Genomic DNA, 19,643 nt, shown 5'->3' on the forward strand with positions numbered 1-19,643 from the left:
AAAGAGAAATTCAAATACTGCCTCAGACACTAGCTGTGTAATCCTGGATAAGTTATTTAACCTCTCTTAGGGTCGGTTTTCATATCAGTAAAAATGAAGGGGTTGGGCTAGATGGCCACTAAGTTCCCTTATAACTCTGAATGTCCGATGAGAACGTGTGTGTAAACTGTAGAGAAAATAATTCTTGTTCTATATCAAAGAAATGGATTGTTAGAAACTATCATAATTTACATCTACTTTTATACTTTAATTCAGAGCTAACATTATAAATGGATGCTTTGCACTCTATCTATGTAGTAGCAAAGAACTGGAAACGAAGTAGATGCCCATTAATTGGGAATTGGATAAATAAATTGTAGTACATGAATGTTATGAAATATTACTGTGCTATAAGAAACAATGACTATGATGAATAGAGAAAAGCAGGGAAAGATTTACATGAATTGATGAAGAGCCAGAAAAACAATACACATGATCACTACAGCAATGTAAATTGAGAAAGAAAGAAGGAAGGAAGAAAGGAAAGGAAAGGAAAGGAAAGGAAAGGAAAGGAAAGGAAAGGAAAGGAAAGGAAAGGAAAGGAAAGGAAAGGAAAGGAAAGGAAAAGGAAAAGGAAAAGGAAAAGGAAAAGGAAAAGGAAAAGGAAAGGGAAGGGCAGGGCAGGGAAGGGCAGGGAAAGGAAGGGAAGGGAAGGGAAGGGAAGAGAAGGGAAGGGAAGGGAAAGAAAGCGAAGGAGGGAGAAAGGAAAGAAGGAAGGCAGGGAAGGGAAGGAAGCAAAGAAAGAGGGAGGAAGGAGGAATGAGGGAGGAAAGAGCATGTATTAAGAGCTTACAATGTGCTGAAGCACTATGTTAAGCACTGAGAATGCAAATACAAAAATATCAAAAATAAATGTTGCAAAATTACAAAGAACAAGCAAGGCTCAAAAAAAAGAGGTAAAAGAAGACAGTCCTGTAAATAAACATTTACTAAGTACCTACTATACATCAGACATTGTGCTAAGTATTAAAGATACAAATAGAGGCAAACAATAATCCTTGTCCTCAAGGAGTTCACAATCTAATGGGGGAAACGACAAACAAATATGTACAGACAAGCTATACGCAGGACAAATAGGAAATAATTAAAAGAGGGGAGGCACTAGAATTAAGGTTGAGAAAGGATTCTTTTAGAAGATGGAACTTAAAAGAATCCAGGGAAACCAGTTGGTAGAGATGGAGGAGAGAAAGAACTCCAGCTTTCAGGGACAATCAGAGAAAATGCCTGGGAAACAGTAAAGAGATCTGTGTTACTGGATTGAAGAGTAAGTGACTAGGAGCAAGGTATAAGAAGCCAGGAAAGGTAGGAGGCAGTTAGTTTATGAAGGACTTTGAATGTCAAACAAAGGATTTTCTATTTGCTCCTGGAGCCAATAGGGAGCCATTGGAGTTTACTGAATAGGAGGAGTGACATGGTTGGAACTGCACATTAGGAAAATCACTATAGTGGCTGAATAGAGGATGGATTGGATTGAAGGGAAACTCAAAGGCAATCAATCCACTAACAGGCTATTGCAGTAAAACAGCTGTGAGGTGACCACTGGACCACAGTAATGGCAATAGAGAAGAGAGAAGGAGTTATATTTGAAAGATGTTGCAAAAAAAAAATCAACAGGCCTTGGCAATAGATTGAATACAGGGGGATATGGATAGTGAGGAGTCCAAGATGATTCCTAGGTTATGAGCCTGAGGGCCTGGGAGGATGATAGTGCACTCGTCTGTAACAGGGAAGTTAGGAAGAGAAAAGAGTTTAGAGAGAAAGGTAGTGATTTCAGTTTTGGACAGTTTTAAGATGTCTACTGGACATCCAGCTAGAGATGTCTGAAAGGCAATTGGAGATAACAGAATTGGAGGTAAGCAGAGAGATTGGGACAGGAAAGGTAGATTTGAGAATCATTAGCATAATGATGGTAATTAAATCTGTGGGCATTGATGAGATGACCAAGTGATCCACCAAGTAGTATAGAGGGAGAAGAGAAAAGACCCCAGCACAGAACCTTGTGGGACACCTATGGTTAAAGAGTGTGATTTAGAAGAGGACCCAATTGAGACAGAAGGAATGGTCTGATAGGTAGCAGGAAAACCAGGAAAAAGTGGTGTCCTGAAGACCTAGAGAGAAGAGAGGATCAAGGAGGACAGGGTCACCAACTATGTCAAGACTACAGAGAGGCTGAAGAGAATGAAAACTGAGAAAAAGCCATCGGATTTAGCAATTAAGAGATAATTCATAACTTCAGAGAAAGAAGTTTCTGTGGAAGCCAGATTATAAGAGATTAAGAAGAGAATGAGAGGAGAGGGAGTGGAGGCATCTATTGCAGATACCCTTTTCAAGAGTTTAGCTACAAAAGCCAAAAAGAGAAATAGGCCAATAATTATCAGGGACAGAAGTATCAAGTGAAGGGTTTTTCTTTTTGGTGTGGTTTTATTTTGTTTTATTTTGTGCTTTAGGATGGGGGAACATGGGCATGTTTATATGCAGTAGAAAATAAGCCATTAGACAGGGAGAGGTTGAAAATAAGTAAAAGAGTGGTGCTGACAGAGGGTACAATCTGATGGAGGAGATGGGTTGCTTGAGGAGGTAAAGGGGTTTACCTTAGTAAGGAATAAGGCCACTTCATCATGTGTGACAGGAGTGAAGGAGGAAATAATGACATTCCCACGCACTTCTTTGCAAAGGTGGGAGATCCATGGGTGTGGAACAGGGGTGGGGAACCTGCGGCCTCGAGGCCACAGGTGGCCCTCTAGGTCCTCAAGTGCAGAACTTTGACTGAATCCAAATGTCACTGTTCTGTTTTCTCAGAACTTTGACTGAATCCAACAAACTTCACTGTTTTGTGAAGTGTGGAGTCAGTCAAAGGGCAGCACTTGAGGACCTAGAGGGCCACCTGTGGCCTCGAGGCCGCAGGTTCCCCACCCCTGTGGAATATTGCATATATTTTCAGATTTTTTCAGTATATTGGTAGGTTTTGCTGAATTTTTTGTCTCCTTTTTTCTTTCTCCAAAAGAGTATATGTTATATGGGAGAGTTCTCTTAAAATGAAGAGGGGGAGAGATACTGGAAGAAATTTTGGCCATGTAAAAACAAAAGATATCAATAAATATTATATTTAAAAATAACTGAATGCTTCACCTTATATTAACAATCTATTCATTTTTATATTCTTATTCCAAAATATATTCTTTAAACCATTGAAATTTGTCTATGGTCCATTGCAATATATTACATGGTACAAATTCAACAGACTCCACTGCATTATATTACATGTATTTAAATAAACCTAGAAATAAATATGTAATTCATTCAGTAACCAACTAACTGGATACTTTTTAATGGAGACAAAAGTTAGATTTGGTGCTGGAAGGGACCTTAGAGTCCAACTCTAGAGGCTCTTCTAGCCCAACTCCCTCATTTTACAGAAAAAGCTGAGACCCCTCCAGAGACAGTAAATGAATTTTCTGAGATCAAATAGCTAGTGAGTGAAAGTCAGACTCCAAATTGGGTATGCTGACTATACATCCTATACAATATCACAGCTGCTCAGAAGCTAACTAGGCAGCTCTCAAGGCCACATGTGGTCCTCTAGGTCCTCAAGTGCAGAACTTTGACTGAATCTAAACTTCACTGTTCTGTTTTCTCAGAACTTTGACTGAATTAGTTAGCTTGGAAGCTAACTAGGAAGCTTAGGCCTGGAGCAAGAACACAGTGCAGACTCAGTGCCCAAAGTCCCCAATGTGGGTTCACCCAGACCGGATCACAGATCATGGGATTCAGTCCCCTTCACAGGAAAGTGATACGGAGGTGGGGGGGAGGTCCTCCCAAAAGGATCACAATTACAGACTCAGCCATGAAAGACCTCCTAGCTAGGCCAATAACACCAAGTTGCCCAGAAGAGATTACTGAAAGAATGAATAAACAAATGAACAAAAAAGGTAAAGAGTTGTTATTATTGCTCTGCATTAGTACTCTCAAACTTATTTCATGTGTGCCCCTGGGTAAATTATTTCCATAAACCTCTGTTTCTCATCTCTAAAGTTAGAGAGGTTGAACTAGATACCATCTAAAGTCTCCTCTAGCTCTAAATCTATGATCCTATGATAATTTTTTCTAAATGTCTCAGGAGTCAATCAACAAGCATTTATTAAAATCGAATATGCACCACACACCAAACTAGGTGCTAGCCATACAAAGATGGAAGAGCAACAGTCCCTGCCCTTAAGGAGCTTACAGTCTAATCAGGGGAGACAACATACACATACATAGATATAGTAGATATGGAGGGGTTGTTTAAATGTATACACATGGCTTGTGGGTGGCATGGATAGACATGATCTAAAGGCCCTTGTCAGCAATAAGAAATTTCAGAGGAGGGGTGGGTTTGTGGGGAAAGACAATGAAATGTTTTGAACATACTCATTTGAAATCCATTGAAAATGTCCAGTAAGCAGTTGGTGATATAAGGCAAGTGTAAGAGAGAAACTAGGGCTGCATATATACAGATCTGGGAGTTACCTATATAGAGATGATAATTAAACACATGGGAGTTAATGAAATCACAGAGAAGAAAGAAAATGGCCCCCACAGTTTAGGATGATCCAGCAAAATAGACAGAGGAGTGGTCAGGTAATTAAGAGAATAAAGAGAACAGTGTCACAAAAGCTCAGAGAGGAGAAAATAAACAGGAAGACAGTCTATACTGTCAAATGGTACAGAGTTCAAGAAACATGAGAGCGAAAAAAAAAAAGCCATAAAACTTGGCAATTAGAGAGACAGTTGTTCCAGTTAAATGACAAAGTTGGAGGCCACGTTCATGGGATTGGGAAATGGGAGGAGACAAAATGAGGCAATTAGTGGGAGCAACTTTTAGGAGTTTGGCTGAGAAAGAGAAGAAAGATGTGAGATGATAGCTTGAGGAGATAGCAGGATTTAGTGAGGCTTTTTTTTTTTAGAGAAGAGGGAGACTTGGGCATGTTTGTAAACAACAGGAAAGGAGCCAGTAGACAGGGAAAGATTTAAGATTAGGGAAACAGAAAGGATAATTATAAGGACAACTTTCTGGATATCATGGGAAGAGAGTAATAACAAGTGATGTCCTCTGAGAACAGGAGGATGCAAAAATTATTAGAAAGGAGCAACACTGCAGACAGGAGAGCCATGGAGAAGAGTAGCAACATGGAGGTGCAGACATCAACCATTCCCAGGCTGGAGGTCTACCAGAGCAATAAGGAGGCTAAATGGGTCTCTAAAGGAAGGGTTGATCACTTGGACCAGGGTAGCCAGTATGCTCACCTTTTCTAGGCTCTGATAGGAGTCCTGTCTCTCTGAATTTAGCATTAAGTTTCATGTTCTAAGTACGTAGGAACTAGTGACTAGCCAGGGTGGGAGATTAGCTACTCAAGTTTATAAATTATCCAACAGCTCAATTGTCAAATCTGATGGCCTTTTCTTCCTCTCCCTCTTTCTTGACCTTTGTTGTTTTCTAGGATTTACTTCTGGCACTCTGCACTTTCTCCACCATGCTGCAGTAGCTTCCACACCCTGGAGGTTCATGGGGTCCTGCAGCCCCTTCCTCTGGTTACTTCCTTTCAGAACCTGCATTTTAAGGAAAGCTCCCAGATCATCTAGGTCTTCATTCCTCTCCTCTGACTCTTCAAACTTTTTCCACCATGCTCCAATTTGGGTACCTTCTCCCTCTCTCTCCTCTTTTCACCTTTTATGTTCTGTTTTCCTTCATTAGAATGTAAGTTCTTTTAGGATTGCCTTTTTCACTTGTATTTGTATTTCCCAGAGCTTAGCACCGTAAGATATAGTATGTGCTTAATGAATTCTTGTTGATTTGACCTCTCCAAGCACTGAACACAGAGGTCTTGTCACATCCTATTCAATAAACTACAGTGGCTCCCTATTACTTCTAGGGTCAAACATAAAAATCTTAACCTACCCCGACCTCTACTCCCAAACTTTTCCAATCTTCTTTCACTTTACCACTCCCATCTCCTCAACATACTCTTTGATCTAGTGACACTGACCTTACTATTCCTCTCGAACTCACATTACTTCCTTATTTCCATTCCTTACTATTCAATCTCACATTTCCAGGCATCTTCACTGTATGTCCCCTATGCCTGGAATTTTCTCCCTCCTCTTCTCTGCCTCCTGGCTTCCCTGGTTTCTAATAAGTTTCAACTAAAGTCTCATTTTCTGCCAGACTTTCCTACTCCTCTTTAATCTTATGCCTTCTGAGATTATCTCCAATTTATCCTGTATATATTTGTTTGCATGTTGTCTCCATCAGACTATGAGCTTCTTGTAACCCCAACACTTAGCACAGTGCCTGACACATAGCAAGCACTTAATATGTTAACATGTTGCAGTTCCATGGGTGTCCACAAGAGAAAGATTCTTGGCTTGTCTATATACCTATTAAGAGACCACTCTCATTTTCCCTTTAAGTAGGAGGAAGATACCTGGCCTTCCTTTACACTATTTCATGGATCAGATCTCCAGATTAATTTGCCCGAAGTTCTTTGGCGAGTTAATGTTACCTGCCTATAACCTGGCAACACAATTCAATTTCTGAAGGATCTGTGATTTCCTTGGTGTTTTTTTTTTTATTTCTAATTTCTCTGTGTCATCATCTATGCCAGAGATGGTCTTTAAGAGTAGTTGTGATTAAAAATTTCATCATCTGCTGACTAACTCTCTGGTGAAAGTATTATTTTCCATTACATTAACTAATTATTAAAAAAGAATTAAGGCTTTTTCTATTTCCTCATTCAGGGACCAGCCCCTATAAATCAGTCAGTTCTCTGAAGGACATGGATGATAGATGAGATTGCCCAAATCCTATGGTAACATGTCCCTTGAACTTGGGTGGGACCCCACCCAACCAGGAGACATTGCTTCTATTTAGAGTATAAACAGAATCTAATCTAGGTGAATTCTGGCTCCAAAACATTAAACTATGGCCTTGCACCCCTTCATTAGAGTTTAGGTGCAACCCAGCTCATAAAGGAGAAAACCAACCAGCATGGTCAGGGTAGAAATGGAGTCCTTTGTCCAGACTGCCGCAGATGGCTGAAGTCTCATGACCAAGCCCTGTTCTCAGCAACAGGACCTGAAGGTTTTCATCCACCTTCTCATTTCAAGGTCTACCCCTTTTAATTGTTCACCAATAGGGGCTGATTTTCACTTGTCAGGGGCACTCCCTTTTCCAAAGGTATTTAAACATTGAGTGATCGCCATGGTTTTGTCTTTGGTTACTGATATCACTGACCATCAATTTATTAATTATCAAGCTAAAATTGACTCTGTCTTTTGGGATTTTCATTTGTCTCATTGGTAACAAGCCTCACCAAGCTTAGCTAACCTGTTTTCTTGCATAATAGGCACACAACTGTTCGTTCAGCCTATGCATGGATTTAAAAGTCTTTCCAGCTTGGCCATGCCACAGCTTGTGCTCCACTGGCATAACCTTCCCAAACCCAGGATCAGGTTCCTTGTCACAGTGAATTTTCAAGAGAGAACTGAACAGTCAAGAGTAATAATGAAAGAGTAATGAAATAATAAGATTAATAGCTTACCTCTCCCAGCCTATTTTGGGGATTGGACTAGATGATTGCTAAAGCCTATTAGGATGCTCTACATTGTATGACTAAGGTCCTTTACAATGCAACAGTTAATGTTTGAACATTCTGTCTCTTAGAACATAAGGTCTCTCTCAGATTTACCTTTCTATGAATCTCAATTCACATTTCCACATATGTTCAAATAAAGCATTATGTCAAGAATGTAGTGTAGTTATTCATTATAACTAGGTAGTGAAGTGGATAGAGCACTAGGCTTGTTTGGAGTTAGGAAGGCCTGAGTACAAATCCTGATTCACATACTTACAGCTATACGATCTTAGACAAGTCACAAATGAGGCAAGGACTTGATGGCCTCTAACAACCCTTCTAGCTCTAAAAAATCTCCGGGTCCTATGATCTGAAAGCCCCTTCATCACAAAAGAAAAAATCAACTTCCTCTAAGAGACTTCAATCCATAAAAATACTTTAATCACATGATCACACTCCATTCCCACATTAATCACACAGCATGGGCATTTTTTAAAATACTCACATAAACAATTACAGTTTATTAGGACAATCTGACAATAATAAATACTTGTAAACTTTATAATCTTTTATTCATGGTAATTCAACTTTAGCATTTGTAACAAATCAAAATGTTTGTATAAAGCTTCCATTAGGAATGCTAGGCAATTTATGGCCACGCTCCCCAGTTCCTTAACATAGAAAAGGTAGATATTGTTATGTGACCTGCAGTTTTCACAAATAATACACAAATAATGTAACCAGCTATCAGAAATTATTCTTTTATACAAAAATACATTTGAAAGATCAAAGTACTAAAAAAGCTGTTTTTTAGGAATCTGAATCAATCTGGTGCACTAAGGATGAAGCTACGATCACTTAAGATCTCCTAAGTTCCTGACCCTTCAAAATGGAGTGCTGGTGCTCAATGTATACTAGATATTTTTTGTAAAAACAAACAAACAAACAAAAAACACCTAACTCTTTAAAAGTTAAAAAAAAGTCAAATTGTAATACTAAAGCAAAAAGGGTTTTTTTAAAAGAGAAAAATATCAATATATAAGTGCATGAAATGTTGAAACACTCAAGTTTTTAAGCTAAATAACTGCATTATCAGTATCGTGTATTAAAATGTTTCTACCTTTGATTCACTAATGACTGACCAAAAAAAAAAAAAAAAAAAAGGCTGCCTGTAATAAAACCAAAGCAGGCTGGCTGACTCATTTTCAACTACACAATATAACCCTCTGTTAGAATGTGTAGACTGTCTTCTACATAGTATTTAATTAATAAATGATTGTTAAATTGGCTAAGATGATACTGAAAAACAAATGGGATTAAAACTCTTTTGATGAACAAGTTCCATAAACAGGAGTAACAGTGCACCCTATAATAAACTGTAAGACAATTGGAGATGGCAAATGAGGACATTTATAAATTTTATACCATTATTTACACATACTATACAAATATAGAACTTGATAGCATCCTAAGAAGTATAAACTAAACTTACATTTGCATTTAATATACTTAAGGACAGATCATGAAATTCTAATGTGTGACAGCATGTTTAAATAACATATATACATACACATGATTATATACATATAATAATGATACCACCTTGTGTTTATACAATGCTTTACATCCAAGGAACTGAAAGAACTTCATGAACATTCCCCCTAATTTAAGGAACTTTTAATGATTAAAGAAGGGGAGCAGAGGGAGGAATAGAGAATAAAATCCCTACCTAAACGTCATGCTTGTCTCAGCCCACTGCAGAAAGGTCCTATGACAATCATAGTAATTCAGGGCTAAGAAAAGTGAAGCTAAGAAGCTAATCAGTTCACTTCACGTCACAAAGTTAAATTTGAGGTGTTTAAGAAAGTTTAAGAAGCCCTGATCTAGAATATTATATAACTTTTTAAAATATAGTATATACATGTCACTATAAACATATTGTTAAGATTGATGAATATATTTTTAAATGTTTTTTTCTAAGTAGTAGTAGTCATTTTTTAAATGGGAATGCAGTTAGTGTCTTAGGGCTGCAAGGGACCATGGAGATGATCTTGGTCCAACCCCTTCATTTTACAAATGAGAAAATTTAGGCCACAACTAGGAAATGACTTGTCCAAGGTCACACACTGAAGCAGTAGTAGTGCCAGGACTACAACTTAGGTCTCCTGACAACTAGTCCAATGCCCCACATCCTGCCTCTTATGACTTTATAGAAACAATTATCTGTGGTAATAACTTTTTTAAAAGGCAATCTCAACCTTCATTTTAGTCATTAGTTCAAAGTCTTCTACCTATCAAACTTCTCCCAAGAGCTGAACAACATTTTTTTTTAAATCATTAATTTAAATTATATACCTGTTCTCACTATTATTGTTCCACATTCTTGGACAGAGCCCAAATAAGCACTCTACTGGCCAAAAAGCAGATAGCAGGGGGAAGGAGACATAAAGGGTCTGCACAAAATCAGCCCTCACATGATCAAAAAATTGGCCAGATACATTGTATGTCTGTGAATGGAACACAGGAACTAAAATTCAGAAAATAGAGAAATGAAGTCTATGTTCAGAACTTTAATTTAGAAAAATGAGAAATGTTTCAATTTTTAATGTCTTTTTTTTTAAAATAAAAAAAGTGTTTCTTGCTTTTCTTTTTTCCAGTTTTAACCTGCAGCTACCCACATTTTCAGAATGGGGGAAAAAAGAACCCTAGATTTTTACTAATTTCATTATCTGAAAAATAAGCTTGAAGGAACGCAAAAATATTTCAAACACCATTTCATTAAACTGGAAACCCAAAGCTAAAGGCAAACTTTTTTTTTAAACTTTCACATATAAAGCACATGTTCAGCATTCAATGTATTTGTAAGTGATTATAATTATGGAGAGAATAGGAACAGGATTTAATGTGAAAAGGGATAATTTGTTAGTCCACAACAGTAGCATCCAAGAAGGTGAACACTTCTTTCTCCTTTTTTTCTCCCATAAAATAACTGTATTTAAGTGCAATGTGAAATATTCTTAATAAAGCATATTTATAAAGCATTTTATCCACATTATCTGATTTGAGAAGAGATGTAAATTACTCTGCAAATTACCATAGTTATGTTAAATTAAGCAAGAAACACTGTAAGTCAAAAAATAAATTCAAGTTACTAGAAGCATTTAAAAGATCTGAATGCCTTACCAAGCAATACCCAGCACTTTTCCAAAAGATCAAAGCACTAAGATTTTATCAGCTTAAGCACCTAAAGCTGGGAAGAACTCTACCCAAAAATAGAAAAATTACTTAAAATTCCAAACACATCAATACATTTGGAAGAACACTTAGTTTTATTCAAAGATGCTTAACATTATACAAATATTCAAATATAGTTACTGTACATATACACACTTTTAGCAAAGGTACATTTCATTTAAACTAACTTACAAATTCTATCCACTCCTTTGCTCTGATGTGTTAGTATGGACTGTTGGCCTAGATGTGCAAATACTGTTCTATACAACCGGAGATTATACAACTACTTGTTAAAGCAGAATTTATGACAGTAATTTCTGAAAGATTTTTGTTAGCTACTTAAGAATTCATGTTAGAGGTGGACCTTTATTCCTCTGGACTATGTATTTGCATAGTGTGACCACAGAAAGACTAGAGACAAGTAAAAGAATGGAAACTAAATGTCGTAGTTGTACAGTAACACACTTCCATTTTTTACTGAGTTCATAATTGATAAAACACTAACCTGATATATAGTTAGTTGATATTCCACTTTAAAAGGATGACCTATTCTGGGGTTTTTATATGCAGCATGTCTGGATTTCTCCTAAAAAATTTTAAATCTTAATAATAACAAAATGCTATAATAACTACATAGTTTAATAGGTGTCAGATTTGGCAAAATTTGTGCTGTGCTTGTGCAGTTAATTGGTGTAAACTATGCTAATGATGCACAAATCGATGGAAAAATTCTGAGATTCCCTCTTTTAAAATTTCTAGAGAGAGAGAAAAAACAAGTGAAGATTCAAAATTCATTTTTTTAATATCTCAAAGTGATTTGGACCTCTGTTTACACTGATATTTCTTAACTGGAAAACCAACCTAATTTTCTAGCCTATGACTTAAAAATATTCTGAAATTCCTAATAACAGAATTTGAAATAGCATATTACAAATTTAAATGGTGGCCAGACATTTAATTATTATTTTATGCTTATGTCAGACACATGTGTAGCCAAGAAGACTGTTTTGGGTAGCAAATTCTATTTTATGCCTGGACAGTGATTTACTTGATATTAACCAGTAAGTCCTGAGAAAGATTTTCTAAGAATCTTGGGATAAATAAGTTTTATTTCTCTGAACATATTCTAAAGACTATAAATTATATAGGAGCACATAAAACAATTTTATTTTTAAATAAACGTATTTTATTCAAATGTGACTACAGTTAGCCTGTTAAATTTTTTACTTTGAAATAATTAATGAGATTTTGAGGAGGAGGATGACCTACTGGTTCACCCAAAAGAAGCCAAAAAATAACAACCTTCCTTACCTCCCACTTCACACAGTCCTAGCAAGCTCAAAATCTCTATCTGCATAAAACTAAAGATATGATTTTTTGTCAGGCACAAAATGAGAAATTCCATCTATAGTTAAATAAACATATACATTTTTTGCCAAATTCTTCATCACACTCATTCATCTTTATAAAATTTTAAGTTTTTAACTCACATAAGAATAATGCACACGACCTTGTACTTAGCCATACATTTTGCAGAATAAATTATTTAAAGTGCAACACAATAGAACATGTCTGAAAATTATCATTTTCCCCCCCAAAAATCCCTCAGAAACAAGGGTGTGTGTGTATGCATATGTGTCATATATGCATCTATGTTACATTAATATATTCACAGGTTGTTCTTAAAAATATAACTATTAAATTCACTTTTTCAACAGAGGTCAGTCTTCCACATATTTCTAATGAGAATCCCATTTGCTTCTATTACTCACAACCAAAACGGATGCTTTGAACATGTGATGTTTTTGATTTTACACATCAAAGAAGAACAACTGACAGGTAACCTTTAAGGGCTCAGACGACATCTGAATTCCATGTGTTGTAAAAGGGCTGCTTCTAATAACACTTCAGCCATCATAAGAGAACTATGGTTTATGTTTCAAGAAAAGCAAGTACATGACCCAAGACATGTGGAACTAGCCATCACACATAATGAGTAAGAGCCATTTCTAAAGGCAAGTATCAAACTTGCCCTAAAATGCTTCAAAGGTTTTGGCTACAAGTTGTTTTGATATGAAATTGCTTAACTAAGAAAAGCTTCTGCTCCTGAGATAAACACGGTAAATTTAAATCAGTTTCATCTAAAGCTGCCACTGGGATATCACATTCCTTACTTCTACTTTCATTATCTTCATAAAGAGTCACATTGGAAGTATTAGTCCTCCCCTTGGCGCCATTTTTGTGATTCGTCTTGTCGAACATCTGGTCTAATTTGGTTTCTCATTCCACCTAAAACATTTGATGTTGCCTCTGTTGCAACAATCAGAGGTTTAACTACAGCTGGTGGAATCTGACGAAGGACTTCTCCTACTGCTCCAGTAACTCCCCGGTTTTCATGCTCTCTAGCAGCGGTTTCATAGATAGTTTGAGCAGTGTCTGTGATACCCTGATAAAGAAAGAAAAAAAGAACAGACTTTACTAGAACAACAAAAAAAAAATCCTGAATTTTATGGAGTCTCTAATTTAAAATGTAATGCATATTTTTAGTCTATTCAACCAAAATTTCACCCATAATTAGAAAACATAAATTATGCTTCAGAGACAACCCACCAATTACTTTTCATTTTAAAACTCTAACTTAAAGTAAAAGGGAAGTATGATTTAAAATCACAGAATTTCTGTACAAAAAATATGTCTTGATCATTATCAAATTTCAACAGCATCTATATCTATACCTATACTATATCTATATCTATACTATAACCAAACACACCCATTAGAATTATGAAACCCTGCTAGGACACCACTATAGATTGATGGCCCATTTGTAACATATCATGATCCCTATGGAATTAGCTGCTCCCTGTAATGTCATTTTGTCTGACACTGGGTTTTCTCAGCACCAATTAAGATTAAGTGGGGTAAGCAACATGAAAAGAAAAACAGTTAATAACCTAAAAGTAACTTTTAATCTTTTTAAAAATTCTTGATGCTAGCTCTTTTGATTTGACACTAACAAGAAAATGAAATTCACTAAAATTCAAATAACTGCTTCATTAGTTTATGTTCCAAAAGACTATAAATAAAGCAGTCATTTAGAATAAGATAATTTTTAATACAAGAAATTGTACAAAATCTTTTTAATTTTAAAAGATAACTTAAAATACAAGTCAACGTATTCAATGAAATCAACAGAGAAAGGAAGAACCTGTTTAATGATATAAACAATACTGCTACAACACATTTTCTTTTCCTTGTAACTATAACTCCATGAAAAGTAGCTTGACCATCAAATATTAAATCCTACAAATAAATATCCCAGTACTTGGATGAGAGAGTCAAATGAAAACATACAAAAGAAATTATAAAGCAAGAATTTTTCTAACTCAGAGAGAATTTTAGGACAAGTCAGTAAGAAAATTTGGAAAGAGTGACTCAAAAAGATTTCAAAAAGATTTTTTTCTCCTTCAACATGAGATAAGACTAGTAACAGGACATGTAGCAGCCCAAAAAAAGAAGGTATCTATCATCTAGTGATGCTTGTCCCAAGCCAAGGTTCAGCCATTTAGGGCAAAGCAATGAAGACTTCATTTCTACTCAATATAGCAATATAGCAACAAATTATACAACAAGGAGAAAAATGGCTAGGAGACTGAAAGAAACATTTTAAAACAAAAGCTATGGCAATAACCAATATTATGAACTGTGATCAAAACTAAGAAAAATCTTAAGATATAAAAAGTGCTTCCCCAACACCAAGAATTTTGTTTTCAAAATTCTATTCTAAAACATAAGGAACATCTATAAATAATTGTTTCTGTTCTCTTCAGTTATTAAGATCTAAGAGGGAATATTATTACCATAAAGCAAATATATGTCACTCTTATTTGATTAAAGTTCTTCCTCTGAGGTTATTAATATATAATTGAAATTCAGTCTGATATGATTCCTTTTACATTTCTAACCATCTAGGATCCCCTGAATTTCTCCTCATATTGATACTTCTGCTACTTGTTCATCTGCATTCCACTTTTCAAATTCATTATCTCATTTCCTTACCCATTCTCTTGTACCCTGGCTTGCACCTTTTCAAAATCCTTTTACTTTTTATAAGTAATTGATAAAATCTGACCAAAACCTGGCTTTTGCTCAGTTGTAATCTCCACACTCGTCATGTGATTTTATCTCTCTGAATTAATTCTAAGCAATTTCTACTACCTTTCTGTTCTCTCAGTGCCTTAAAAATTTTTTTAAAATAAAAAACTAGCCTTTTTCCATCTCTCAGTAACCCCTAATCTTTTCCAAGTAGCCTTTAAATTCTACTCAAACTTTTCTGGAGCAAAAGCTACTGAGGACAAAAGACCTAATTCTCATGACCCCAGAATAAAACTGCTTTTGAAAAGACTCCAATATGGAAACTCCAATTACAGAGATTAATTCAATCAGAAATAATATTTTTATAATTGTGATACTAAAGATTAGGCCTGTACAACCTACATCCTGCGGGCCGCTTACAATCCACAGTCATGCCAAAGGATTTCAGGCAGCCTGCAAAAAATGTAGGGGACAGAACCCTTTGGTGGGGCCACAGCTTTTGTCTGAGAATATGCCTACCTTGGTGTACAGCACATAATCATTAGAAGGCTAGTTAGTAAATGGATGATTTAAAACTATAGCAATTCATGAAGACTACTCTGAAGTGACTAGGTTTGTAATCTGTGCTGGCAGACAAAATACTCACTTCAACGAAGTCAGATATACCCAAAGTATTGAAAACATGAAAGAATAGCTGAGGAACCACCTCACAGACCATCAGCAGTCCATCCAATATCAATACTTTATCTACAGCTATTTTCATTTTCTCCTCTCTCTCTGCATTTTTGAAGGGGATTATACTGGTCATCTAAACCAGTGATTTAAACACTATGGAGAATTCCCAGTGTGGAAAGTCCCTTCACCAGTGTAGATAGCAACTCATTTGCAACAAATCTTAAGATACCAGAGGCACTAAGAGATCTGCCTAGGGTCACAAAACTAGCATGAGTCTTCTTGCTTCAAAAGACAGTCCTCTTATCACTTATTATTTAGCACCCTTCCCTCATTTGCAACTGACATTCCTATATATGGTGCTCTCTCAAAATTATGCAATCTTGTCTCTTTGAAACTGTTTCCAATAAACACAGTGAATTTTAGATGAAAGACAAGAAGTTATTCAAAATGATCTTAGACTTACTGTAGGCTCAGAGTTCACTTACCTCCTTTACGACACTATATGCTTTGGCCACACCTTCCCTCAGGTCTACTGGCTGATGTGCTAAGCGATGATGAGAAAATCTTTTCATCTTTTTGGGGTCAATTGAAATTGTACCAGGGGATACCATGTCATAAGCAGTCTCTGCTGCTGCCTAGCACCAGGAAATAAGTAAAGAATTCTCAATACAATCTTAGATCACAAACATTTTCTTACTTGATTCTTGGCCTACTTATTATAAATATTATAGCATTGCTATTCCACTAAACCAACTACACTTGAATACATTTATTCAAATTTATAAGTCCTATCATTTTTTACTAAAAATCAGAACTTCCCTAAAAGAATAACTTCAAAATGTTTATAGTTTGATGTTTTTAACTATTCAAAAATATACCTAGCTTTTATTTAAAAAAAAAAAAAGGCAATCAGATCTTAGTTTTATGCAAATTGCTAATGTCAAAAAAAAAAATACTCAACAATGTCATAGTACCTATGATGTCACCCATAAACAGAGTGGTCTGTGCATTTTAAAGTTGCAGCCAGGCTCTCCAAAACCCAAGAGAACTAAGTGTTCACTCCAGGACACTTTCTTGAACTTGATTCTGATCTTTGTTTTCAAATGGGTAGAAATGTTACCAGTTCTGCTAACTTACTTTTTTAAAACTTATTTGAACATGCAAATATTTGACCATTTATTTGTTCCTTACTCTATAAGTTGGTAACACTATCTTTGGAGTGAAGTTAATGTTGGTGATTAAAATATACCAAGGGCTAAATCATTATAAATTTCTAATCCTAACCTTTCGCACACTTAAACTAGGCAATTTAAACAGCAGCTTTATTTAAAATAACATTTTAACAAAAATTTTAATAAGCTTCTTTGTCAAAACCATAGTTTCATAGCCATAAAAAAAGTACCTGTATAGTTTGAACCATTCTGTTTGTTAGTTCTAAAGCAGCCATTGCTGTTGAAGTACCAAATGAAGCTGCTCCTTTTTGAAATCCTCTTACAATGCGGCCATCCTTTCGGTACTGCTCTATTGGTAACCAGACCAAATCCTTCAGGCCTTGCACTAGAATACATTGAGGACATTAATTTATCTAAATCTCAGTAGCTATCCTGTCACTCTAGATAGATGATTACCCATTTCCCAAACCCTTATAAAACAAAATTTAACTCACCTAATTGTACTAATGAATGTATAGGCCCAACACCTCCCAGAATTCCTGGCAGCTGGTTCTTCTTAATATCATTAAGCCATTCCGCAATTGCATAAGAGAATAATTTGTCTACACCTAGCAAACTATATAGCAAATAACCATTAGTAAACATGGAAGAAATCTGAGATTTTATGATGAGTAAGTTTTCCAACTAAAAAAAGTTAAAAAATTATAGCTGTACAGTTTGTTAAAAACAAAACATTTTAAAATCAACCCTCTAAATTCCAACCTGAGTTTCTCTAAATATATTAACATTTAGCATTGAATTACATATTCTTATATAATACCAAGGTTAACTTAAACAGCTATGTTTTCTATTATTCTAATTTTATAGATAATGAACAGAAATATGTGGAATTTAAACATCTGGCATTCAGAACCAAAGGACAAATAAGAATTACAAGTCTACAATTAGTTCCTAGCCACAAAGACATCTGTTTTCTAGACTACTCACTAACAAATATACTTTTTTAATTTTCCTTACTTTAATATGAGAAAATGTTAATATTTTGCAGTGCTATCTCACTATATAAAAATAATAATAATAATTACACCATTTTGTGAGGGCTAAATCTTGACTCAAGAAATTCTACTTCCACACAGCACAAATTAATTTTTCTTCATCAAGACATCAAAGATTGGTGGTTTCACTACTGGTATGGAAATACCCTTCACCATCTAAATCACAATTCATCTATAACTTACCAGAACGTGGAGAGCTGCACGAAGCTCAGCAAGCTTAACAAACTTCCCAAAGATAAAACAGCTAGCGTGACAGTGTCGGAGGCAGGATATGAACTTAGGCCTTCCTCGATATCATGCTGCCTCTTGACTTCTACTTAGCTCTACTAAAAATGAAGTTTCTATCTCAAAACTACTTTTGAACTATGCTATTTAGGAAAATTGGGTTTTAACCTGCTTTAACTAATTTCAGTATATAAATTTCATATAACAGCTCAACTCACCCATGTCGATAGAAAAGCCTCTTCAACTTTAGTTCAGAACAATTTAATTGAGCAAGACCAATCAGAATTCCAGCTAATGTACCCTTTAAAATGAGAAAGAGCAACTTTATTTGAAAATAAGGTATAAATGCCTTATTATTACTATTTTCCTATTAAATTTATCTCTAGGTAAGTCAGAATGAAACTGATGATGCTTAAATATTTTAAAAGGTAAAAATGTATTTTGTGAATATATACAACAAAAACTATTATCAATTCTTAAGCACAGTATTTTAAAATGAAGCAATATTTAACTTATCCTGAAAATAAAACACCTAACCTTTCATAAAAAGCAAGTGTAAAGGGCAGCAAGGTGGGGCAGTGGATAGAGTACTGGTCCTGGAGTAAGGAGGACTTGAGTTCAAATCTGGCCTCAGACACATAACACTCACTAGCTGTGTGACTCTGGGCAAGTCACTTAACTCTAATTGCCTCACCCAAAAAAAGAAAAAGCAAGTGTGAATTAACAATTCTGATTACACAAAACTGAAAACTTCTGCACCAACAAAAAAAAATTCAGTAAGAAACAGGAAGTAATTTGGAAAAAAAAATCTTCACAATGTTTCTTACTGATTAAGGTCTAATATCCAAAATATATAAAGAAGTGACATAAACATATTAAAAAAAAAGAGCCATTCTTCACTAGATATGTGATCAAAGGATATGAACAGGCAATTCTCCAATGAAGAAATACAAGCTACCACATGGGAAAATGCTGCAATAAATAAAAAGAGAAATGCAAATGAAAGCAACTCTGAGGTTTTACCTCATAGCGAATAGATTGTCAAAGATTACGAAAGAGGAAAACAGTCGATTGTTAGAGGGATTGTGAGACAGGCTGGTGGAGCTGAGAACTGATTCAATCATTCTGGAAAATAATCTACAACTATAACTAAAAAGTCACTAACCTGTACATACTCTTTGTGGGTTTGTTTGTTTTTTGTCTTTTTTTTGGTTTGAGAGAGAACCAGACAACTGGGTCTACCTTGCCCAGTCTAGAACCAGAGTGGCTCATTCATGGATCAGTATGGAAGCTTTGACTTGCTCCATTTTTGACCTGGGCCCATTGGCCACTTCTTGCACAATCGAATGTTCCTGCTCAGTCCCTCTCCCACTTCTGGGGCCTCACTAATAAGGATTTAGTGAGACACTGATTGACTTTGGCCCTAATGAAACTCAGGATTCCCAAGCTCAAGCCATTTACCAGCCTCAGCATCACCTAGTATCAGAGATTACAGGTCTATGCTACCACATTCAGTCTTGATATACTCTTTGAAC

The 19,643-nt window shown here is 35.7% G+C and overlaps 1 protein-coding gene across 3 annotated transcripts in view; it reads right to left on the reverse strand.

Moving 5' to 3' along the window:
- Positions 1 to 10,962: 10,962 nt before the first annotated feature.
- The window catches only part of ATG2B (autophagy related 2B), a 147,488-nt gene continuing 138,807 nt past the window's right edge, over positions 10,963 to 19,643 (reverse strand). For 2 of the 3 annotated variants that reach the window (XM_027849045.1, XM_027849044.1), the window contains exons 38-42: positions 18,327 to 18,409; positions 17,323 to 17,444; positions 17,059 to 17,213; positions 16,142 to 16,291; positions 10,963 to 13,332 (exon numbers count right to left, since the gene is read on the reverse strand). In XM_027849045.1, coding sequence (XP_027704846.1) covers positions 13,102 to 13,332; positions 16,142 to 16,291; positions 17,059 to 17,213; positions 17,323 to 17,444; positions 18,327 to 18,409 — 741 coding nt within the window. In that variant the 3' untranslated portion in view covers positions 10,963 to 13,101. Of the gene's footprint in view, positions 13,333 to 16,141; positions 16,292 to 17,058; positions 17,214 to 17,322; positions 17,445 to 18,326; positions 18,410 to 18,994; positions 19,081 to 19,643 lie in introns of those variants that run through there. The other variant, XM_027849046.1, reaches the window with a different exon arrangement.

The sequence above is a fragment of the Vombatus ursinus genome, unplaced genomic scaffold, assembly GCF_900497805.2.
Source record: "Vombatus ursinus unplaced genomic scaffold, bare-nosed wombat genome assembly UNPS02007284.1, whole genome shotgun sequence".
Taxonomy (NCBI): domain Eukaryota; kingdom Metazoa; phylum Chordata; class Mammalia; order Diprotodontia; family Vombatidae; genus Vombatus; species Vombatus ursinus.